At 35.4% G+C, this 26,994-nt stretch overlaps 1 protein-coding gene across 1 annotated transcript; it reads left to right on the forward strand.

Annotated features, from left to right (window-relative positions):
• Positions 1-19,060: 19,060 nt before the first annotated feature.
• On the forward strand, positions 19,061-19,751 carry LOC149162358 (uncharacterized). Its single transcript, XM_089435680.1, has 2 exons — positions 19,061-19,194; positions 19,333-19,751. The coding sequence occupies exons 1-2, from the start codon at positions 19,134-19,136 to the stop codon at positions 19,524-19,526; spliced, it is 255 nt and encodes an 84-aa protein (XP_089291806.1). The 5' UTR covers positions 19,061-19,133; the 3' UTR covers positions 19,527-19,751.
• Positions 19,752-26,994: the final 7,243 nt, after the last annotated feature.

Consider the following 26,994-nt stretch of genomic DNA (forward strand, 5'->3'; position numbering starts at 1 on the left):
AGTATTCCCACACAAAACAAAACTATACATAGCTGAGGGTTATGGATTATGGTTTGAAGGTGATTTTTCCAAATTGTCAACGATAGACGCAAATTTAAATTACATACAGGTTTCAACGGTGATTACTTGCACTCATAAATTGACTATGGAGATTGAATTGTGGACCCCCTAGAATGTTCGACATTGTGGCTTTGTAAAACCTCTTTGGGCACGTGGAACCAGGTGGTAAATTACACACCCACCTCTTGCAAAAACCACAAACTGCTAGTACACCCTCCCGCATTCCACTTGTGGTGTGCAGGGTTTGCAAGCTTGTTTGGTTGCTTTCATACCTAGGCGGGGAACATGATTTCAGATATCCTATTTTGCAACAAATTCTATTGCCAAGACCTCATCATAGAGTGACTTCCGACATCGATTTGGATTAGAAACCAGTCTGAGGGAACTTCAGAGTTTATATGCAGTGCATTATGGCAGTGTGTCACCTGATTCTACTGTGTTACAGTAAAAAAAACTTGTTATTTGGTTCTGCCACTAGGGTCAAGAACTCACGGGAAAGTCATGAAAGTGGAAAACTCGGAGATATATTTCAGTGACATAGTAAAGACAAAAAGTCATGAATTCTCGATGCATTCTTTAAGCTGAGGCATTGAAAGGGCTATCAAGTGTTGTGACTTGTCTTCTGGTAATAATTTCTCTAATGTAATTTTTGGTTACGTATCTTCTCATAAATTGATATGTGGAAATGTCAAAAACACGATGAGGAGTACTCCTTTTCCAAGGGTTGGAGATGAAATCCATATGTCAATTTAAAAGGTGCTACCTTTATGATTGCAACCCAATGCTGGTTTGATGTTTCAGCTAAATGCGCACATAAATTAAAATATGTTTGTTGAAAGGTTCAATCTTTTTGTCTGCATGGTGGCCAGGGTTTCGATAATTTTCTTTCACATATATTATAGTGGATCCAATGGCCAAGAAAATTGGCGGCCTGTGTTGAAGGGGGCTTATCACCTTCTGATGAAATGGAATTATGTCTACGCGACTTTCATTATCGCTGGCGCTTTCTTAGGAGAATGGATGGTCGACTATCGAGTGAACAAAATATGGGAATACAATATTGGGAAAAAATATCAGCATATCCCAGTCTTGGGCTCGAGGATGGATGAAGAATAAGCCCATATTTTATGTTTTTTGCAATACAATTCTTGGGACAAACAACATGACCATCAACGTTAAGCTCATTCATGCTTACTATCAATAGTTTAAAAGGAAGGCATTCACTGTAGATGTCTAAGAAAATATCATGGTAGCCTTGAGATTAGGTATCCAAGACATTGTGAATTTAAGTTATGTTTTTGTTAATTGTCATTAGCTACAACAGATTTTGGGCCTTAATATCTTTATGTTGCAAATAACAAATGCAACAATTTGGGCATTTCATGCGTTGCAGAGATTATGTAAGCCATAATGAAGGTTAGTGCAGGGTTCAGAAAGAGTTTGCTCGAGATTAATGGCCGCATATCTCATTTGTGCCAATGTATCACAATTAAAACTTAGATGATGGTATCAGTGCATAAATGTTATTATCATGTAGTTGCAACTAAATTCATTATTTTGGCAAGAAAAATCCAAAGAGAATTTTGGGAATTTGTGTTAAGTAACTTTGATGCAGTCATCAAGAAGAGCATCAATAATCCAGTCCAGGGTGAAAGTGAACTATTACGTACTTTTAAGGTTGCGAATTTCAGCACTACGGAAGATGATGAGACATTTTGGAGTCGTTTAATTCATCCTCAACCAGTTTGTTGGGACTCATAATTTCCACAATTTCACCATCCACATTAAAGAAGATGATCCGACAGTTTCGGGGTGGAATAAGTTGCACGGAATTTATGCCAAAGCGTTCCCCAGAAGCAACTTGGTCAAAACCACCCATCAAAAGATCGACGACTATTAATCATTAGGGCAACACTAGTTCTCTATTCCGGAAACCAACAGGAGTGCCCCCATAGGAAGTTTACAGTTTTGGAAAAATCAATGTTCGTTGCAAACACTAGACCCACGGGCCATTCACATCTATTATCGTTCTCCATAGCTGTGCATTGAAAATTTAATTCTCCTTTATTAATTTGTTTCATGTATTATGGTTCTAAATAAATGCCCAAAGCATTCAAATGTATACAACTTGTAAAACAAGTGGGATTTAAATATATTATTATTATTATTAGGTATAGTATTAAATAAAAAAATTAATTTCATTATTTTGAAAAGAAATTTGAAAGGAAGACTATAAAAAACAATTTATTAACTATTTTAAGAAATGAGTTTCCAAAATTGATTCAACAATTAATCAAAGAGGCACAAATAAAGGCTCATAAATGAGATTGTGAAGGGGTTCAGAGTCCAGTCCTTATCACTGGGTATTGTAATCCAAAAATCTCTCTGAAGCCTGAATAATATATTGCAGTTTGATTCCAGTTTGGGAAGTTGCAGGCATTATTTCTCCTCTCATGTCTCAGTGTTCATCCATCTCTTTTCTTGTCCTTGACAGTGTAAGATGCAGTTGGAGCTTTACCTTAATTTTTAATGAATTTACTTAATCACACTCATGAAAATTAATATTGAAGCACGTCCAAGAACCTCATTCACATTTTCTTAGTGTTGCATTATTCTTTGTGAAGTAGTTTAAATTCATGTTCTTAAGTGCCTAATTTGGACTCTATTTTCTATTCTTCTTCAATCCATCCCTCTAGTCGAGCATTCTACAACTCTTAGAGCCTCTGGCCATTCTGCTTTGGAAAGCTAGGGTTTCAGAACTAGAAGTTTTCATTACAAGCCTTCATGGACTTTACTTCCAGCCATTGATTTTTAATTTTTTTTGTCCAATTTGAAAAGGTCTCATGTATTGGTTCCCCCACAACCAGGAACTATCTCCTAAGGTACAACATTTTTTTTGCGTTGTTGTTGGAGACCGATTTAAAATATTTTTCCCTATGTTTCATTAAGATTTGGAGCTAATTCTTGAAGGTGACAAGATTCAATAGTAGGGTGTATATCATCACCTATAATCTTCACTTTGGGTTTTCTTTTATGGTTTTCAAGATGAAAATTCCTGCATCTTTTTTTGATGGAAAAGAACTTGTTTAATGGCTGAAAAGTCCTCAAAGGTCATATTTTATATTTCTCTGGTGCTCCTGTTTATGATACTTATCTTTTAGATGAGGGTTTTGACTACCCAATATATTCCCCAATTTATGACACTTACAATTTAGAAGCTGAAGATTTTGTTGCAGATTTCCAAGAAAATTGGTTTGTTGGAAAATGGAAAGAAAATGTCTTACAACAATAGTTTCAAGGAGAGACCAAAGGTGAAGAGTTGAGTAGTTTTTGTGGTTGCCCTGTTCAAGGAGATATATGTCAGTAGAATATTCAAGTAAAGGAGGCAACTAAAATTGTTTCTCATCATTTTTATGACCCAGTAGCTGACTACATGAAAAAATTCTTTGGTTAACAACATATGTTATTTCGTGGGTATTTATCATGTTTTTTGTTTGAATATTTTTCATGGTGCATGTCTATTTTGACTTTAAAATTTTAGCAGCATGGAGGCATTAGGTCCAACACCCAAATGTTGAGTTATTATCATTGGAAGTCTGACTTCACTTGAAGGAATTCAACCCTATATATAAGTAGGACCTGTATATAAATAAGCTTAGATATTGAGCATTTATTTTTAGTCAAGGCTTTACATTTCCTTTTTTTAATTGGAAAATAAAGGAAGCAGACCCAATTGAAACTAGTTTTAAGGAATGTCAGATTTTATTTTTTAGATTTCAAGGTTTTCAAAATTTTAGACTCCATGACCAACTAAGACCACTTATCTACTATTATCAACGCTTTACAGGAAAAATGTTGTCCCCAGTAGGATCGAGATGTTGTAGCACAATCTGGGCCAGTTAAAAGGTCAAATATTAAAAAAAAAAATCCATCACATGGTTAAATTTGTGAAGTTTGATGGCACTTGTCAATATGTGTTGGCATCTCCACAAGTGGAAGATATTGTTGGTGCTCCTAAAGATGATACAAATGGTGTTAGAAGGAATATTTTTGGGCTTCATTTCGTGCAAGTAGAGAGGTTTTCCAGGAGTATGAATTTTATGCCAACAAGAACACTGGCTGACTTACTAAGTTCAACACATTATTGACCACATATGATGTTGTGTTGAAAGATAGGGCAATTCTCTCAAAGATCAAGTGGAATTATCTCATGGTTGATGAAGCAAACTGATTGAATAATAATGAAGCCTCACTGTACACCGCTCTCTATGAATTTAGTACCAAAAATAAGTTGTTGATTACTGAGATGCGTTTGTAGAATAGTGTTGAAGAGTTGTGTGCTTTATTGCCTTTTCTTTATCAGGACAAGTTCAGGAATAAGGATGTTTTTGTGGAGAAATACAAGAACTTGAGCTCAGTCAATGAGAATGAGCTTGCTAATCTACACAAAGAGCATCGACCTCATCTGCTCCGAAGAATCATCAAATATGTTGAGAAATATTTGTTGCCAAAGATAGAATGCATTTTAGGAGTTGAGATGTCTCCTTTTCAGAAAAATTACTACAAATGGATTTTGGAGCAGAACTTTCATGATTTGAATAAGGGAGTGTGTGGAAACTAGTTGTCACTATTAAATGTTGTTGTCAAATTGAAGAAATATTGTAACCATCCATTTCTATTCGAGAGTGCAGATTATGGCTATGGTAGAGATGCCAACATGAATATTTTGTTTGAGTTAGGAATTCTTACAAATATATAAGTAATCTTTGTACCGTAATGAATCATTTTTGCAGCTAAATGTATCAAATGTACTGGGATCTTGCTGCAACTTTTGAAGTGACCACACCTCTTCATCATTCTTCTATTCATCACTTTCTTTAGTTATCCACTAAGGTTGGATAGAAATCGTACAAAGTAATGCTTTCAAATAGTCATCCTTTCTAGAGAGTGCATATACAACAACATTTTTCTTCCCTTTTTTGTAGATAATTTCAAATTCATAAAACAACATCTTTGTCACCCATTTTTGTTGCTCTTCTAAAGATAATATTTGTTCCAAAAGGTATTTAAGACTATCGTGGTTTGTTTTTACCTTGAAGTGTCTTCCCATTAGGTAAGGTCACCATTTCTTTAGTGCATGTAGTATTGGCACCATTTCCTTCTCATAAATAGGTTTTTATAAATATTTTCCTTTGATTGGATGACTTATAAAATAAATGGGTCTTCCTTATTATAGAAAAACAACACCAATTCCATTTCTTGAAGCATCACATTCCAAAATAAACGTTTTTGTGAAGTCTGGTGTAGCTAACACGGTGCTTGTCACATTACCTCTTTAATATGTTCAAAGGCCTTCGTTGCTTCTAAATTCCAAGAAAATGCATCTTTCTTCAGTAATGTTGTTAGAGGTGATGTTATTCTCCCATACTTCTTAACAAACTTGAGATAATACCTTGTCAACCCAAGAAATCCTGGAATGTGCTTTAGGGTTGTGGGGATTTTCTATTCCTTAGTGGATTTAATTTTGTTAGGGTCTACCTTAACACCCTAATGAGATATAATATGACCCAAATATTCCACCTCCTTTACTCCAAAGAAAAATTTGGAGGTTTTTTGAATATAATTGTTTCTTCTCCAATAGTTTGAGCACCATGTCAACATGTTGAACATGATCCTTCCAAGACTTGATGTAGATTAGTATCTCATCAAAAAATACTAACACAAATTTTCTAAGGAAGGGTTTGAAAATGGAATTCATCAAACCTTGAAATTTGGAAGGTGCATTAGTAAGGAAAAAAGGCATGACCAAAAATTCATAATGACCTTGATGAGTTATGAATGTTGTTTTCAAAATGTCGTCAGTATTCATTCTAATTTGATGATATCCTGAAAGAAGATCCAACTTGGTGAAGTAAATCTCTCCATGTAATTCATCCAACAATTCATCAATGACAGGAATGGAAAATTTATCTTTAATAGTGAGATTGTTGATCTCCCTATAATATGGACACATACATCATTATTCATCCTTCTTGTGCACTAGTACTACTGGAGCACAGACAAAATTTTGACTAGGTTGAATTATACCAACCTCTAACATTTCTGCAACCATACGTTCAATTTCACTCTTTTGGTAATAATGATATCTGTAAGGCATGATGTTTGGAGGAACACTTCCTGGAATCAAGTGAATATCATGATCATGATAACAAATAGGTGGGAGGCCTTTGGGAGTCTCAAAGACCTTGGAATGATTGTCCAAGACTTTTTTGAGATCTGGAGAAATAGATGATTTCAATGATTAAACCTCTAGTGAGCATAATTGTGCAATTTCACCCCATTGTTCTTTCTTCAGAAGCTTTGTCGTGCCATTAGATATGATTATATTTCCTAGTTTCCCTATGATACCCCTTAATTAAACTTCCTTTTCTTCCCAAAAAAAATTCAAAAAAAGTTCTTGAAAATTGAAATATATCGTCCCCAAAGATTGTAACCATTGGACTCTTAATAGACCATCATCACCACCCATTGGAATGGAAAGCATTGGAATATTCAATATGTATTCCCCCATGGTTATTTTGATATTATGGCACTTTCTAGATAAATTATAATTCCTCCATTTTCAACCATCACTTGACACTCTAGTGCTGGATATAGGAAGAAATTCAATTCCTTGGCTATCTTACAATGGATAGAATTATGGGTACTACCTAAATCAAAAAACACTATTACCTTTTTCTTCTTGATATAGCTTTCTATATTGAGATTTTGAGGAGTGGTAATTCCTTCCAATGCATGACAATATATAGTTGGATTCATTTATTCTTTCTTTGGGGTTGGTTCCCAGTGTATATTCTCCTCTTTTGATGTTTCATGTTCCTTTTCTTCCTCCTTTTCACAATCTATGTAGGATAATTTCTTCTCAGCGCACTTATGACGTTTAGTTTATTTTCTATCACAATTGTAACAAAGCCCATTTTCTCTTTTTTTTCCTCCATTTTTTTGGTGTCAACCTTGTAGGTTATGGAATACTAGGAGCAACAAGACTTCCATATTTATAGTTGTGAGTGGTAGACTTTCTTGTTGCCATAATTTTTCTTTCAACTTTTGTTTCCACCCTGAATGCCTTCTCCAATGAATCGGGTTCTCAAAGGCGAACCTCATGTTGGATGTTATCTTTTAAATTCCCTATGAATAAATCAATCCTATGTTCCTTTGGAATATCGGTTACCCTAATATTCAATTTTTGGAAGTCTTCAATGTGCTCCGCCATTGAACCCTTTTGTTTGAGATTTATCAATTGGCTAAAGAAGGTGTTTCTCTTTGCATATTCATAATGTGCTGTCATTTCCTCCGTAAAAATTGACCAAGGTAAAAGTGGTTTACAAGACAAAATCCATCTATACCATACAAATTGATTGGGTTCTAAATATAAAAATGCAATACATACTTTTTGTGAGGGTTACACACCATGTAAATCAAAATATTGCTCCATCTGTATTATCCATGTTACCAGATCCTTGCCATCAAACTTCCTCACATCAATCTTTGGAATATGGTGGTTCTTAAACCCCACATTGGAGTCTCTAAAAGCGTAATTCATATTCCTTTTATCCTCATCATGATTTTCATGGATTACCTTGTCACCACTGGGAAGCCTTTCTTGCAACAACTTTGTCAAACCTTCCATGTCTTCTTTTAAACCGTTAATGTCACCTTTTAAACCATCCATGTCGCATTTTATTTATTCTTTTAAACCCTCCATGTCCCCTTTTAGTTCATCTTTGGTTTCTCTTTGTGAGAGCAGAATTTGTTGCACTTGGTCCCGTAATTTTGATATATCATGCTGCAATTATTCCTCTTCATGTGTCATAGTACAGATTTTAGAGGGCTTAATGGGTGTAGAATTATTTTTGTTGGGAGGATTTTTAGAACCCAATACTAATATATATGCTCCAATATGCCCTTGGAATCTCTTCAAACTAATTTTTCAAACAAAAGTTATGTAATTTTAAAAAAAAATACACACATTTTTCTTTCTCTTAGGAGCTCGATCTTGAAATGGTTGTAACTCTATAATTTTGGATCTCCAATTTTTGAAATTTGTTCTTGTGGTAGCCATATGTATCTTCTTTCCAAACCCACAAATCTAACCTATATTGGATTCTTCAAGAAAGCGTTATGTCAAATCTCCCACAATGACCTGATTATGGACTTGAGTTGTACGGGATTCCATGTTTCCATGTTTCAAACATCAACCTTGAAATTGATACACAAAAAAGTAAAGTTTGTGCAATTTCACTCACTTTTTACAGAATTCAAGTCTAATTCCTAAAACAAAAGTTATGACGATTTTTCCTAGGTCACCTATTTGAGACTGAATTTCGAAGCTTGCACAAACCCTAACTTCCTTAGATCATATCTTCAAAAATATAGAGAACCAAGATCTAAAATTTTTACATGATGTTCAATAAGATTTCGGTTCCATGTGGTAAAAATTTCAACTTTTGAAGTATCATAGAAAACATTTTATATCGAAAATTCCAAGATGACTTGTTTGAAGAAGAGAAACCATAGAATCCAAAGCTCTGAAACCAAATGTTATGCAACTAGCTCACAAAAATATAGATCAACGCCTTTAAAATTATTCTCTTAGAGGGGGAAACCTCCTTTACATTACATAAAAGAACAATTCTTGGATCATACAAATTAAAAGACCTCATTTTCATATATAGTAGCCTAAGGGGTCACAATATAATCAGAGCTTACATACTAATAATAATGTAAGGGCACAACAATAAAAATAAGAGGGACACACTAGTATTATAGGGACCTAATAGATATATGCTCCATATAGCATCAACAATAGAATAACTAGAAACTTCATGTGCTAGTGTATGGCCACTCAACCCCTTAGTCATCAACATCTCAATAATAAAGATCTTGAAAAAAAATCATGAAAACCACTAGCAATCACCACCATGCTCCATATGTGCATCAACAAAAAAATGAATTGATAACATCATCATAACAATATGTCATAGAAGCAATAAAAAATACACCCTCATCATGACAAAGCATCTATGGGGCTCATCAATATAGTAGCATCAACATAAGCTTTGAGAAGAAAATGAACAAGCAACAACAAGATCACTAACAGTATATGAATGAATATGCATTGTATCCAAGAAGAATCAACAAGTAACTATGCATCAGTAGCAACAATATAAGATTTAACAATAGAGCACCATAAGTAATATATACTTATCATCTTCTTAACCTCATGCCATAACCACCCACTATCTCTATGTATGGGCAATGATATAAATCATCAACCCAAATAAATGACTATCCAACACATCATAAGCAACATCAAATTATCTCATCATGCAATAGTAACATATGATTCAACCATCAAATACATATCACTAGTGTGCATGATTCATCTAGAAATGAAAACATAAGCAATAAGGTGTACACTCTAGATGAGACAACACTAACCCATTATCTGATCTCCATAGTAGAAACATATGCAGGACAACACATGAGATTTCTTTATCAAATCTAATACATAAATCATGCCATGCAAGAATATGTTCTTTGCCATTATGTGGCAGTAGCAACAAAAACTTTTTCCCTGCAACAAATCAATGTCAAAAATATGTAGAACATGCTCCTCCATGGCGAACACAATTTCAACACTCTACAGATCCATTTGGAAGCACAAATTCTCTCCTTATCACATCATAATCATGCACATAAATACAATACTGAAATATCTTCATTAGCATCAATAGAAACCAAACATATAGTTGCTCCAAAAACCATTAGTAACAGATGTAAATAGATGATCCAACTAAAATCAAACTGGAATAGAAATATATCAAAAATGAAAATGCACTTCAAACCTCATGAAACCCTCCTGAACACATAGATTCTTTAAAAATTCATATTTGACTTCATTCACAATTTATGATATTGCTACACATCCAAGAATCTACATGCAACTCATAATGCAACCATGTGCTCCACCTGAGACCATGTAAGCCTTAGTTTTTGATGGGGTTCCTTGCTTCTCTTTTCTCCTCCAAAATTGCATCTCCTAATCCTTCCTATTCTTGTGTGGTTGTCCATGCATATTCTCCTACCTTTGGTTGGATCTCACACGAGCAGTTTGAAATCCTTTGCCTTAGGGCTGATATTGTCACACACAAAACATCTTATGTGACCAAGGAACTGAGGAATCACTTGATATATTTTGTTCATCTAATTTTTATTCCTTTCACGTGCCCTACATTCAATAGCCCTATCGCAAAAATCAGTGCATGAGAAACAATAACCATAAAATGGACTATTATGCATGACAAATGGAGATCTTCTTTGCATGCTTGCTTGATGTAGCTTCCCCTTTGGCTTCTCCTTTTGATGAGAGGGTATGATTTCGTCATTGTTAAAATATGAAATTGCGGTCAAATTCCACCTTGGAAATCTCATATGATGAATATGATTATGGAATTGAATTCCTCTTTTCGAGAGGACCAAAATTGACCTAAAGATAACCTCGTCTGGACAAGAAAAAGTTGGAGTTTGAATTTATGAACCCACACGTTCACATTTGGATAGGTCAACCTCAACATCAAATGGACATTGTTGGACACCCATGGAAGCCTATAAATACAAGAGAACGAGAGCTGATTCGGACATCATCAACCAAGCATCTTATTCTCTTCTCGTTTATTGGCTCGCATAGGTTTGAGGCAAGGTCAACAAAGAAAGTTTGTAAAAGTAAGAGATTTCAGGGTCTCAGGCTCCCAACTAATTTAGGGTTTCTGGGCTATAGTCACATGCTTGTCAATGAGCAGTTTCAGCTATAATCATTGGCACACAGGCATCAAGGGAGAGAATGGGAACCTATAGTCAATCTCATATCCGCTAATGCATGTGACTGGGGATTTTACTGAAATTTACAATTGACCGAAGTTATCTACAACTGACCGAAGACTCGAGAAGTTGTCTTTGATATAATTTGACACTGGAAAATTGTTTCTGAATGTTGTTGTGTTGTATTATTGATGATATTATATTGAGCACATTGTACTCTCTGATGAACATTTTATGACAATCTAATAGAATAATAATTTCAAAGGGTTTCCCCTTTGTGGGGTTTTCCCCTGGTCTTTGACCAACTCTGGTATCTCTTGTTGATGTGTTGATTGTCTCCTTTGTCATTGCATTTATTGTTCTATATTCAATTATTTTTTATGAATGAAAAGACTAAATTTAATTGGAAACATTAGTAATTGAAGTGTGGAATTGGGCTAAAGTAATTAATACAACATAGAACAATCTGAAAATTAACATTCATTACTGCAATTTTTAGCTTTATCTCTGCATTCTCTATAGTTGTAGCATTTTCTCCTTTTTAATATTCTTTTGGTTTCCCTTATTAGGTGACATGATTTTATCTCTTTGTCATAATTTGTTACTTTATGTCCATGTACTCCACAGTTGTAGCATCCACCAGTTTTATTCTTCTTCTGTGACCTTCTTCATTTGTTTTTATGCTTCTTGCATCACTTAAACTGATTTTTCAAATCATAAATTTCCTCTTTGTAGGAACACTCCTTTTCATTAAAGTTTTGCAATAATATTCTCTGATATTTATTTTCAGTCACGAGCCTTTGAATTTCTACTTCTAGTTCCATTACCTTGGACTTGTCTTCAACTTTGCTACTGATCTCTTTTTGCTGTCTCTCAAGATTGGTTCTCACTTTATCACTACTATATTTAGGGATTTCATCATCTTCTTGTGAGGAGGCTTGATTTACTACTGTAGTATGTTTTGAATCCTTACCATTTTTCTCCATCTCTGAAAAATGCAATTTTCCTCCAAGATACACATTTTGCAACCTGTCCAAAATTTGTTTTGTAGTCTCACTGTGTCTCATAATTAGAATGTTAGATTTCAAAATCCCATTCAAAATAATCCCTTTAGCTCATTCATTAAATTAATCTCTAACTCCATATTCTACTGAAGAAAAAAGAAAAAAGAAAAAAAAGAATTCATTAAGAGAGAGAAAATATGAATCCAATTTCACCCTCCAAATTGCAAATTTACCTTCATGAAGCATTGGAATTCCTTGCTGATCCATTTTGAAAAATTTTCAAAAATTCTAAGAAAACTTCCAAGTCCACTCTCTAGCAATCAAACTATAATTGAGAACCCCACTCTGATATGAATTGTTGGAAACTAGATCACTATTGAGAGGGGGCGATGAATCAGTGGTGAAGGAAATTATAAATATTTCTCCAAATTATTACTCTTTAACCATGCATAAAATGAAACACACAAATAGAGATCAGAGAATAAAAGATAAACATGAAAGAATGAAAACCATTCAAAACGTGGACAAAAGTATATGTAGTGGAAACCGCTCTCTAAGGAAAAAAACCACCCATTGTTGTTGTGTTGCTCAATCTTTCTTATGCTAAGAAAATTCTTTACATAAATATTTACAACTGGATACTATCAAATGGATACTTTTTCTCATGCGGATCTATGGACTACCATTCATTGGAAGCCACCATGACCAAGGATCCTTGCCTGGTTACTCCTGAACTATCAATCGACTACACAGACTTCGATCTGTTGAAATCCACCACGACCAACGAGCCTCACCCAATTTCTTTTGAACTATCCAACCCATTGGATTGAGAAAACTACTCACTTATATTGATTTCACCAGAGTCCAACTCCACTCCTTTATGTGGTTCTCGTTTCATGCATTTTCATACTGGAATCGATAATTTCTCAACATGAGTACTAAAATAATGTATCATCAAGGAACACAATTAAAACACAAACATTTCCAAAAGTTGCATCGCAAACTCTCCACACACTGCATAAAATAATTTGATTAACACATCAACTAAAATCCTCTCCACAACAAATAAAACTGCTCACAATTGAATTTTTCACTTAAACAATAAAATGGAGAACATGTTAGGAGAAAACATTCTCCAAATATACCTACAAACAAACTCTATTTCACCTCCTTGCTTTCTACACAAAATTCTAGCTGAAACATACTTCATATAATTGCTACAACACCTATAAACTACAAAAATTCTACATCATACAACACTCATAACTTGCACACTCTTCCCCACTCTCACACTTAGTCAACAACTCAAAAGAACCAACCATGTTATCATTGATCTTCCTCTAGTATATAGATGAAATAAGGTGGTCAACTCAATAATTACCAAGAACTACTAAGTTCCACAAACTTTGTTCATATGCTTGATTTGATCTAGATTCATCCCATTGACTTAATCAAGCCACTAAATCCACTTTCCTTTTAATATTCTTAACTTTTATTAGCTTCTAGAGGCCCCACTAACTTTTTCGACCATATGAGAAAAAGTTTCGATCAAGAATGTTGCTATAATACCAAAATTATCTAAGTTTCATGAGGAATGCGGGGAAGAACTCATGAAAAGGCTCAGTTTCATGCAAAATACTCCACAAACTTGACTGGAACTCCTCAGTCTCTCTCACAAGCCTGTCTCCCAATGACTAGAGACTTTCATTCACTCTATCGACCCATCATCCATGCAATTGGGGTAGAGGATGGAAGAAAACCATTTTCCCTCATCTCAGAACCTACCCAACATTCTTGGACACCTTCATTAACTCCTGGACATCTCCAAGCCTCTGTAACAAGTTTCCAACTGATGACATAGGCCAATAATTTTTGAAAAAATTCAATGACATGTAGACACCATTTTTCAAAACTCCTCATCAATACCAACATCTCTAGCTCCTCAAGTAGCAATGAAAACATGTTTAGACACCTCCAACACCTATAGCAACATATCTAACACTTGTAGCAACATCTCCAACACATGCAGTAGCAACATCAAGTCATCCAAATATCTCAACCACCTATATATACACCTCCACCACAAGAAAAAACATCTCAACGCATGTAGCAACAACTCCAATGCTTCGATCACATGTAGAAGCATATATAACACTTGTAGAAACAATCCAACCACCTGAAACAACAACATATTCAGTCAACACAACATGTCTAGAATCCATCTCTACTCATCCTCCAAATCAGCTCCACTAAGTCATGCCACAACCAAGTTGATATCATTGCCATCCAACAAGACCATCAAAGCCAAACATTTATCACACTTCAAGAGGACTACTAACATCATAAGAAATATAATAAGCAACACCATAACCATGTTGACATCAATGCCAACACTACAATACAAACAAAAAAGGCATCCAATAAGAAAAGGGAGGATTCACACAAATAAGGAAAAAAACATTAAGAGCTGATACATCTTGAGAGGGCATGGCTGCAATTGAGAATGAAAACACAAACATGGGATAATGTGTTATCATTGTAGGTATGTTGGGCTAGGAATACAAAAATTGAAAGAAAACTAATATCAAGAAGATGACACAACATTGACAAAGGAGCACGATGATGAGCATGTTTGAAGATGAAGAAGTAGGCTAAGACTCTATGTATTTTAGAGACCTACCGAGTTATGCAAGTGGAAACAAAATGTGCTATGGATTCCTGGTTAGCAGAGGGAAATATCTGTGTGTTTCTAATATATGTCAGGTTAGTATATGGAGATTTAATGTGATATGGACTCCTTGTTGAACAAGTGGAGAGCCGGGGAATATAATCTTGTACTAAGCAGGTGGAGATGGGTTGGTCTTTAGATTCCTGTGTGATCAAATTGTTTCACATCAGTTTAAAACTCTTTAGTACTTACTCCTCAAACTCTGAATCCAAATCAGGGGTAGGAAATGCAAGAAATATTGTAGTGTAGCTAGCATATAGTTGGGTGGAGAGTGAAATTACTTCCCTTAGTTTCCAGTCAGTGAAACTCTACAAGTAAGTGTAATTACTTATGCATATTGAACTATTAATGATGGATGATGTTGTTGTGAGTCATAAAAATGGTTGTATTAGCCCTTATTACGTACCAATTTTGTTATTCTTAATTGTCCTTAATGAGATGTATATGTGATTTCTCTAATGGTTTTAGGGGATTGGAGACTGTTGTGTTTGCTGGTACTTTTTTGGGTCATAAAGCTAATTTATAAAATGTTGATTCGTTTGTTTGCACCACCAAGGTTATTTATTGGTTAAGACCATTGACTATTTATATGCTGTACATGTCTTTATCATTGGAGTGATGGTATTGTGTTGCACCCATCCTAGGGTGTTGTATGTTGTTACTATGCTTAAAATGCGAAACAATATTAGTCACAACTTGGTCTGTTTTATTTCCTGGAAGATTGCATGTTCATAGCTTTATTGGATTGCATAATGTCCATGGATAATGTATGAATGTTAGAGTGGAAATGAGGGACTCATTTCTATAGGGAATAATTTTTTGAGAAACACTAGGCTTCAAGGAAGCTTGGACAAAATCCCTCAAATCCTTAAGTTCCTAAGTCAGAACATCGCAGGACAATAGGTCTATACTCAAGCTAAATGTGCTTTAAAATTTTATAAAGGAAGCTCTAGAGTTTTACAACTAGCGGAGTTAATGGAGGCATGGACAAGAATATTCCCATTACTCAACGTGGATTTTCACATCATGTCACACTAGGTTTGCTTAGCGGTTCCTATGGAAGTGAGCATGGTCGACAAAAGGTATGGGATGGGAAAATGCTCATCATCTTGTATTGAGTTTTTTGTCATGCCAGTATGGCGTGCCAAAGGTTTCTCTCGAATGTGAGTGTGTAGGTTCCATTGATGGAGGGTGTGCTAGGAAATCATCTCTATCTCTAGATGGGAAAGAATCACTTTGCATGGAGTTTTGAGACCTAGTGTGACCCTTGACTTGAGCTAAGGTGGAAAATGTCACATAGGCAAGTGAGACTACATGGTTTCCATGTAGGGTTCTAGATGGCATGGACACGTGACTTAATGAATCTATTGATGTGGCATGTAGACATCATGACATGTGGTAGGTAGGAATAACCTTTTTGGAGGGCCAAGTGATTGATTTTCAGGTGACATGTGGCATCATAAAGCATTTCCACATGGTAGGATGACATAAACCTTATGTCATAAGGTTAATGGAAGTGGGTGACATGGAGGATGATGTTAATGTAGCACTTAGGTGACACATGGTGGTGGTTTGCGGTGCGACTTGGCTTGCGGTTGTCAAGTGGTAATGACATGGAATTATATGTGGATAAATGACATGCCATCATAGATCACAAACCCCCAATCATGTTTTGTAGTGTTTATTGTAGTGGAATCCATGGTAGATGGGATTTGTAGAACGAGGATCCTCCATGTCACTTAACATGAAATTGTTTGTCTTACCGTGAGTGTTTGGGAGAAAAATGCTCTTAGAGGTTGGATCATTGGCGTGATAGCACGATACATTATAGTTTTATGACATGGTAGGTGCTATGTTGGACCTCGTGTTAGATGGTAGTGCCACATGGGTAACACATGGTAGATGATTGCTAATGTGGCAGGGGTTATGGGGCCCAAACATCAAATAGTCATAACTTTTGATCCGAGATTTAGATCAGGATAAAATTTATATTGTTGAAAATATCTTGATGAGATGAATGCAATGATGTTTTTCAAAGTGATTTCCACACACTTTCGGTGAGAAGGAATTTTATAATGCCATTTCCATATTGAGATCATGGAGGTTGGGTTAATTAAAAGTAACACCTACCATCAATGGAGCTTAGTCCAAGGGGGTGGGAGGGAGTGTTACAATCCATTGTATGCTGAGAGTGGTGACAATCTTAGTGAAGAAAGGGAATTCTACACATTTTAAGAAGCACACACTTGAGGATTGGAATGGGTCTACTGTAGATGTAGCCCAAAATGAATTGTTACACAAACAATTTAGGAGATTTTGGATCCTAGGAATTATTCCTTATAAGGTTTTTGGGACATGCATGTGGAATGTTGTCCAATAATGAGGTTATGAGACATGTATGTGCATTGCAGTCTAATGGTCTAATTTGGGAGATTTATATTTTTGGATATTTGGGAGGCGCCATACAAGAAATCGAGAATTCAACTCGGGAGGTACACTTTTATGAAGGTCATAAAGTAGCTTAATGGAACTATACCTATTCCATGATTTTTTTAAAAGAAGAATCTCTTGAAGAATCATGGGTTCTCATTACTTCAAAGTTTTTATGTTCAATCAATAGGTGTTTTCCTTTAGTTAGTTTGTTTTTTCTTTCGATATTATAATCATTTAGAGGGGGTGTTAGGATATAAGGCTTACTATATAATTAAATCAGTTTACTACTTTAGGATATGTTACTGTTCCCTTTTGTGTGAAATAGTTTATCCCACATTCATAAGTGGAAATCATTTGCTTAGTGAAGAAATGACATATAAGGAGGTAAACTCGATTATAATGAACACACTTTATCATTGATAGTATCATTTTTTGTTGTTAATTTTTTTTTTTGTTATGTGACCAATCTTGTATAGGATTTATAATATAGACTTCATCGCTATAATACACCTACTTACCATTATAACTCTCTAATTTGTGCCAAATCAAATTACACTGGTATGGGGATGCATAAACTCGCTTTGCCTAATCGAGGATGTGGGGATTGCATAAAGATGTGGGAGGATGTGGGGATCGCATAAAGATGTGGGGATTGCATAAACTCGCTTCGCCTAGTCGAGGAAATACATTTACTTACCATTATAACTCTCTAATTTGTGCCAAATCAAATTACACTAGTATGGGGATGCATAGACTCGCTTAGCCTAGTCGAGGATGTGGGGATTGTATAAACTCGCTTTGCCTAGTCGAGGAAGTTCATGATGTTGTCGATGTTCATGATGGTGCTCATTTCAATCTCCTAGTGCCCTTAATGTGATTTCAAAGACAAATTTCTCATTGTTTTTCTTACCACAACCTATAGAACATTTAACCAACCTCACTCATGAAGTGAGAATTATTCTCACACTCCCAACATTATTATGATTAATTCTCAAACTATCATAATAAAAAATGAAATTTAATATTATAACCTTTAAAAAAAATATGTAATTCTTAACCATTACACTTACATTCTACTATAATATGATTTAATTTAAATAACTTTGATAATTAACATTTTCTTTATTGCATTTAAAATAGTTTTCTATTAATTTGACAAAATTGTTGATCATCATCCTTATGCTGAACTCTCCATAGTGTGTTTTTTTAAAGAAGTTCATCTATTTTATTTTATATTAATACACAATTAAAAAAAATAATAATAAGTAAATCCATCCTCCAACGAGGTTACTAAACAGTGATAGTAGAAAGTACAGAGACTAGAGAATAGTATTAGTGGAGGGTACCTTATTTCTGCCAAGAGGGAGGTGGGTTGAAAGTGGAATCTCACACCCACGTGGAAATTTGACAAAAGAGTGCATTTAATTATTTGAATGCTTAAACTTCTTTATTTTATAATTTTTTATTTGAAGTGAAAGTTACAATTTCGTCCAATCACACCCACATCCGTACCATCATGTATAAAAACCAGTCAGGAAATAATGGCTTCACATGAATTCTGATTCTTAAAGTCAGTCACTCGATGTTGAGTGAGGCTCTGAGAATCATTGCATCCATTGACATTGAAAAAGTGCTCGGAGGTTCAGTCAGGCTATAGGAATCATTGTAGCCATTGACATTGAAAAGTGCTTGAAATACTAATGTGAAAGATACAACTGATTGAACTATGGTGAATTCTCCCCTGGGTAAAAGCTAATGAACTCCTGGGTAAAAGCATGTCTACATTCAGAGGTTTTTGATTCGCAATTTATACTTATGGTAATTTCCACTTTCGTTGACTTTCTATTAATGGATATCGAGTGTCTCATGATCGTGACAAACTCCATAATAATCAGATTTATCGTGCGTTTCCTTATACTCTCAAGTTTGCCCACTTTGATTTTCTATATAAACGAAAGCCTTCAGTTTTTTAATCTCAGGAAGGTTCTGGAGTGAGAAATTGTGGTGGGGATAAGTTCCCGGCCGCCATGAATGCCACCAGAGCAGTAGTAGTTGTGATGCTGGTGCTGTTGCTGACAGCCTCAAATGGTATATTTAATTCTGTTGAATTTTGATACTAAATGGAGATTTTGGTGATTGAAATTGAATAGTAATTCTGCGGGTTCTTTTGTTTGTTAACATACTATTGTCTGTGTGTTTTGTTTGCTAACATAATATTGTTCACAGAGTTTGAGAATGGGATTTATGCTTTTATTTGCGAAAGGTCAAGCAGAAAGGGAGGAGGTGTTTATTGTCCACATGATGAAGACGACTGCGCTAAAGTCTGCATAAACAAAGAGAGAGCCAACCAGGGTAAGTGCCACGGTTTGGGTTGTCTCTGCTACTTCGATCACTGCGCTGCTTCAGATCTGAGAAACTAATACCCATATATATAAATATAAGTATAATAACATTATATGTAAGTTATCTGTGTCTCCTAAGAGAGTTTGACGATGTTTAATATTATTCTAATAAGTAAAATAATTCTGGTAGAATGATGAAGGGATTGCAGATTTGCAAGAGAGTGTGTCTGAGATCATCTCTGTCGAATTGTTTGTAATTAGATATATTAAGGGACTGCAAAATGTTTTCATATATGTATTATATTCGAGTCCCGCGTAGTTTAAGTGTTATGTAAATCATGATATTTAAAGTTTTAAATTGTCTAGTATTTATTTTATGAATATTTAAGGAGAGGTTTTGATTGTTAAACTATAAAATTTTAATGAAATAGAAAATATTTGCAATAAAAAAAAATGAGTACCATGTTTGTCTACCATATCTGGTTGGTTTTATGTGGAATCTAATTTAAATCAGCCTTAAGAAACTGCATCATGTTTTCATATATGTAATATGGTACAGATAAACATATTACATGTTTATCTGTACCATATTTGGTTTTATGTGGAATCGAAATTAAATCAGCCTTTGCTGAACTGGGTGAGCTTTAACTCCACATTATTGCCATTAGAGCCTGGCAGATCTGAGAAAAAAATTGAACTTTATGAAGAACTTATAAATGAAGCTTACCTTGCTTCCACACACTACTTTTCCGAATACTGATTCGAGTGTAACAAAAGATTCCAATGACACCCATCCAGATTACTGCAACAAAATATTCTAATGACACTCATCCAAATTAGAATTTATATAGAGATCAATTTTGCTGTAAATGATATAATGTATAAGCCTGTTAACAATATGGGGCATGGAAATAAATTGCGATCATCGCCATTGTAATCAGAGATGAATAGAGCGTTCTCGGTGTAATTATTTGTTCGATCCATTCACTAGTGCATTCTATTTATTTATTTTCGTAAAACAGAAAATGTTTTGTTTCAATATATACTAAAAAGGGTAAATACTAATTTGATTTAGTGTAGACTTTTGAATGAGCAAAGTTAAATGGTATATTAAAGATGGGTTACCTTGTCATATACATATGTACGTGAGTTTTATATTCTCTTTATTAAAACAAAATTATAAGTAGATACAAGTTAAAACACATATTATAAATATTTTTTATTTACCAAAGAGATGAAAATCACGTGACTTTCACCTCTTTTTGTAAGGTTAAATTCTATTTATTTCTTAATAAGATAGATTAACAAAATTAATGTTTTTTCTGATTTGTTATTTTGGAAAGTAGACCCGTGACAAAATTATAGTTTTTTTTAACATCTATATATGCATATCAAAAAAATTCATCAAAAAAATAGAGTGTTTGGTATATAAATTATTATAATTTTAGTTGTAGGTTTAGAAATATTAGGAATAATTGTATCTTATTTAGCATAAGTAGGATATTCTCCTTTGCCTTCTGTCCGATAAGACTTTTTCATTTGTCAATAAGTGTCCATTGTGTTGATTTGTTGCCTAAATCTTCCTCTAATATGTCGAACAAGACTCTGCCTAGAACAATTTTCATGTCAATAAGTGTCCATTTTGTTGATGTGTTGGCTAAATCTTCCTCTAGTGTGTCCTATTTTAGGCACGTGGTTTGCAATCTCTTCAACCACTTCTAAATAAGTCAAACACCCATGTTTTCTTGGTATATCATGTTATGTTCTTTCATTTTCATCTTGGATGGTGTGTTTGGGGCATGCATAAACATGTGGAGGATTTAGCTTAGTGTTTAGCTCACAAACCTTCATGGTTTTTGTAATACCATACCGACCTCCTCCTACAAGCTTTTTGTCGAGCCATGGTATGGAATAATGAGGGAAAGTGCAATATCTGAGAGATGGAAGACTTCTTTGGTCATAAAAGGAATTGATGAGGGCTTCATCCACCCAAAGTGTTATGGGAGAGGATAATTTAAATATCTAGAGTGAGAGAAGGAGCTATAACAAGCTAGAGGAAGCACAAGAGTTGCAAATATTTGGAATGGAGTGAAAAAAGGAAAGGAAGAAAGGCCTAGAAAAACTCAATCGGAGTTGGCTGGAAAGGGAACCTCAAAATAGCATGTCCTGAGACAAAATTGGAAATAATATTAACAACAATTGTAAGATGCATAGTGGAAATGCCCCAAGCCTAAATTAAATAACAAGGAAGCATTGGATTTCCAAGTGAAAGGCACGTCTCATGAGTCCTAGAGGTTTCCCCTAGTTGCATAGATACACGCGGACATAGACTACCCAAGAATAATAATAATTTCCAAACCTTCAATGCCTCATAACTTAAGAGAACAAGGACATCCTGTTGTAGTCATCCACCTCCCATTACAAAAATCCAACTCTATGAATCATAATTATTCTTCATGCAATGATACGTCATGTCAATATAGAACAACAACCTTATATTTGTTAAGCCCAATGCCATTTCATCGTGAGATCACCATATATCCAAGTGTTCAATTTGTTGTAATTTTTGAGTTGATCAATCATCATGGTGAAGGAGTGTCATATGAAAATTTATGATCATGTTGTAGGTTTTAACCTCGTACAAGAATTACCTTCATATGAATTCTAAAAACATAAATAAAACAATGGCGAGAGCATAAAACATAAAACATATATACACAAAGATTTTCCCTTGGATCCCAAAATTGGGACTACTAGATTTATTTTTCATTATATTCCTTTCAATGTTACAATACATATATATACATGCTGAAGCATCCATAAACCCCAATCCATTAACACTGGATTAGAACATAACAGTAGTTCCCTTTACCAGATCTACAAAATACCATTGACAGAAAACCATCATGCCCAAAACCATGTGCGAAATCCATGCACAAAACCATAGGTAGGCCTGCCCACCTAATATAGGGTCCAAAACAATTTCCCAGGGTGCTGCCCCGAAGCCCATGCAGGGGGGCTACCACCTCTTTGCATAACCCCTGACAAGGGGGGAAACCACCCCTCCTGTGACCCCCCTGCTACACCCGACGCAACATACAAGGGGGTTTCCCACCCCTCGACACGTGGGGTATTCTTGGAAAGAATATAACACATACCCAACATTCTCCCACTTGTTATTTTCTTTCCACAAGGGGCCACAAGAGATCTTAGTCATTGATCCACACCAAGAGAACTTCTCAGTGCTCACATAATTTGTCAATGCATCTGCAGAATTCTTCAAAGTGTCCACCTTTACCAGCAACATCTTTTTATCCTCAACCATATCCCTCACAAAGTGATATTGAACATCAATGTGCTTTGTCTTTAAATCATTAGCAAGGTTCTTTGCCAAGAAAATTGCACTTTGGATGTCACAGTCTATCCTTATAGCTCGTTTCACTAACCCCATAGTTGAACACAATCTCTGGAACCAAACTGCTTCCTTGCTTGCATGAGTGGCCATCATGTATTCTACCTTTGAAGTTGAGAGTTCCACTACATGTTGTCTCTTACTCATCCAATTGACTACACCTCCAAATAGGTTAAACACATACCCACTTGTAGATCTTCTATGATCCAGATCTCCAGGCCAGTATGGATCAATAAAGCCACAGATGTCTAAAATTTTGTACAATCCTGGTCTTCCTTGGTAGCACAAACCATAATCACTAGTGCCACGCAAATCCTTGAAAACCCGCTTCACTATTGTCCAATGCTCCTTCCCTAGTTTTCACATAAACCTGCTCAATACACCCATTGCATGTGCAATGTCTGGTCTAGTACAAACCATTGCATACATCAGGCTATCAATTGCACTTGCATATGGAACATGGGACATGTCCTCTTCATCTTCTTCTGCCTTGGGACACTGTTCATCAGATAACTTTACACTTATAGGAATAAGAACTGTCACCGGTTTACTATCATGCATATTAAAACTCAACAGTATTGTCTCCACATACTTCCTCTAGTTTATCTAGAGCTTCCTTTTTGCTCGATCTCTTTTAATTTCCATGCCCAAAATATAGTATGCAGAACCAAGATCTTTCGTGTCGAATTTGGAGGACAATTGGGTCTTCAAATCATGGATAATTTCTTTTTCATTTCCAACCAACAACATATCATCCACATACAAGACTAGATAAATAACACGGTCGCCAATTAATTTAAAATACACAGTGATCTGCTTTGCTTCTAGTGAAGCCAAGTCCCCATATAAATGTATCAAATTTTTGATACCACATGCTTGGTGACTATTTTAACCCATACAAAGACTTTTTTAACTTCCATATCAGTTTTTTCATACCCTTCACCATAAAGCCTTCAAGTTTCTTCAAGTTGATCTCTTCTTCCAGATCCCCTTGAAGAAATATTGTCTTCACATCCATATGTTCTACCTCAAAATCAAAAGCAGCAGCAATAGATAAAAGTAATCTAATAGAAGCTACCTTGGCAATAGGAGAAACAATATCACCAAAATCAATTCTCGGCACCTGGGAATAACCTTTTGCTACCAACTGAGCTTTTTATTTCTCCACCTTGACTTTTGTATTCATCTTTTTCTTAAACACCCATTTGCTGCCAATGGGTTTCCTTCCATCCGGTAACTCCACCAGATCCCAAGCCTCATTTTTGTGCAAAGATGTCATTTCATCAACCATGGCCTCTTTCTAGAGTTTTCCATCCTCTGAATCCATTGCTTCCCTCATAGTTTTGGGATCATCATCAGTAATATATAAAGAAAATTTTAAACAAAAAGAAGATGGGCTATACTTTTCTAGCTACCTTCTTTCTCAAACTGATATTCTCATGGCTGGAGTTTGTGGTTCTTGATCTTCTGATTCCTCTTCTATTGTAGAGTTTGATTATTCCTCCTTTAGCTCAAACTCTTTCTTCTTAGGTTCCTTTGGTAGGACTTCATGTTTAATAACATATTTCACCTCTCTAAACAGCACATCACAGTTGTACACAACTTTCCTTGTTTCTAGGTTCCAAAGCTTATAACCTTTTAAACCATCCTTATATCCAATAAAGATGGACCTTTCAGATTTTCTATCCAACTTGGTTCTTTTCTCCTTTGGAACATGCACATATGCATCACAACCAAATACCCTCAGATGTGAAAGAGAGGGTTTCTTACCAGTCCATACCTCTTGTGGAGTCTTATCCTCCAACGTTGATGAAGGTGATCTTATGAGTAGGTAACATGTAGTCTCCACCGCCTCTTCCTAGAATTACTTTCCTAACCCAACACCACTGAGCATGCTTCTTTCCTTTTCCATCAATGTCTTGTTCGTTCTTTCTACAACTCCATTTTGCTGAGGTGTATATGGAGTAGTCTTTTGTCATGCTATAGCACACTTCTTATAGAACTCTTCAAATTCCTTCTTGTAAAATTATCCATTATTATTTGTCCTAAGCACCTTTCTCTTCTTCTCTATTTGGTTTTCCACTAGAGCCTTAAATTCTTTAAAACTGTCAAAGACTTGAAATTTATTCCTGAGGAAATATATCCATGTATTCCTTGAGAAGTCATCTATAAATGATACATAGTACACAGACTTACCCAGTGATGGAATCGACACAAGTCCAAACACATCACTGTGTACAATCTCTAATATACGTTTCACCCTCTTAGCACCAGAGAGGAAACTCACCTATTTTTTCTTCCCATATACACAATTTTCAAAGAAATCAAAATCCAAAGAGAAATTAGACATACCTTCTACCATACCATTACCATGAAGTATTCAAAGGCCCTTCTCTCCAATATGTCCAAGCCTTTGATGCATGGTATTTCCAGAGACCACTAGATTTTCTGCTCCACTTTCAGCAACCATAGAACTGTTGCACCCATCAATAACAGTGCTACCCTGAAGCTTGTATAGAGTTCCAATCCGAACTCCCTACATCAATATCAGTGCTCCATGAACCATCTTGTAGGTATATTTCTCGAACACTGTTTTTACTCTTGCATCATCCAACATGCTTACATAAATCATATTTCTGGCCAATGCAAGAATATGAAGAACACCCGAAAGTGTTCTAATCCTTCCGCCTTGCAACTTCAACTTGAATTTCCCACGACCAACAATTCTAGCCTTCCTGCCATCCCATAATAAGAAATCATCACCATAATATTTCTCATACTCGCAGAACCACTCTCTATGGGGAGTGAAGTGAAAAGATGCAGTTGAGTTAATCAACCATGCCTCATGATCTACATGTGTACTTGAAGAAGAAGCCAAGTACACATCTCGACCTTCATTTGAGGTGGTTTTCGCTTATGCAGAAGGAGTATCATCAAATCAGTTTCCTTTCTCAGGAGATTTAGATTCACAGTCCCTTTTGAATTTCCATTCCTTTTCGCATTTCCAGCACACCTTTACAGGTTTTCCTGGAGATTTAGATCTCCCTCTATATTTATATCTCCCACTCAAGGACTTATTTTTGTTTCTGTTCTAGGATCATCCTTGTACAGACAAGGCATCACCATTCTGGCCCTCCATATTTTTTTGTCTCATCTACTCTAATAGCAAGGATGAGCCTATTTCATCAAATTGCAAGGCAGTTGCATTTCTACCTATTGCAACAACCAGACTATCCCATGAATTTGATAGAGAGCACAATAAATTGATGCACTTATCTTCATCTGAAATTTTAATATCAACAGATAATAACTATCTTACCATAGTATTAATGGTGTTCATATGCTCTATCACCGCATCTCCCTATTTCATCCTTAGTTTATACAAATTTTTCCGTAGGAACAATTTATTCACTATATACTTAGATTAGTACAAAGTCCCTAATTTGTCCCACAAATCCTTCACCGAAGTTTCCCTTGATACATTTAACAATACTGAATCTGAGACACACAATCATATTGTGCTGTTTGCCTTTTGATCAAACTTCACCCGGTCTTCAGCTGACATTGCCATTGGTTTAGTACCTATATCTACCATGATCCACTGATCTTTATCCACTAGAATATCCTCCATCTTGAGTTTCCACAACTCAAAACTCTGACCATTAAATTTCTTGACCTCTATCTTTCCACTACTTGCCATCTTATTTCGCCACAAGAATCGATCATGCAGATCTACCACTGAACAGGGTATACCACAGGCTCGAGAAAAACCCCTCAACAACAAAGGCATCCCCTTGAAGCTGAAACAACTCTGATACCAAATGTAGGTTTTAACCCTATACAAGAATTTCCTACATACGAATTCTAAAAATAGAAAATAAACAATGGCGAGAGCATAAAACATAAAACAAATATACACAAATATTTTCCCCTGGATCCAAAAACCGGGACGGCCAGATTAATTTTTCAATATATTCCTTTCAATGTTACAATACATATATATACATGTCGAAGCATCCATAAACCCCAATCCATTAACCCTTGATTAGAACATAACCGTAGTTCCCTTTACTAGATCTACAAAATACCATGGATAGAAAACCATCATCCCCAAAACCATTTGCGAATTCCATG

Source organism: Pinus tabuliformis, chromosome 5_2 (genome assembly GCF_031772625.1).
Source record: "Pinus tabuliformis cultivar Carrire ecotype Pingquan chromosome 5_2, CPIR1, whole genome shotgun sequence".
NCBI classification, from domain to species: domain Eukaryota; kingdom Viridiplantae; phylum Streptophyta; class Pinopsida; order Pinales; family Pinaceae; genus Pinus; species Pinus tabuliformis.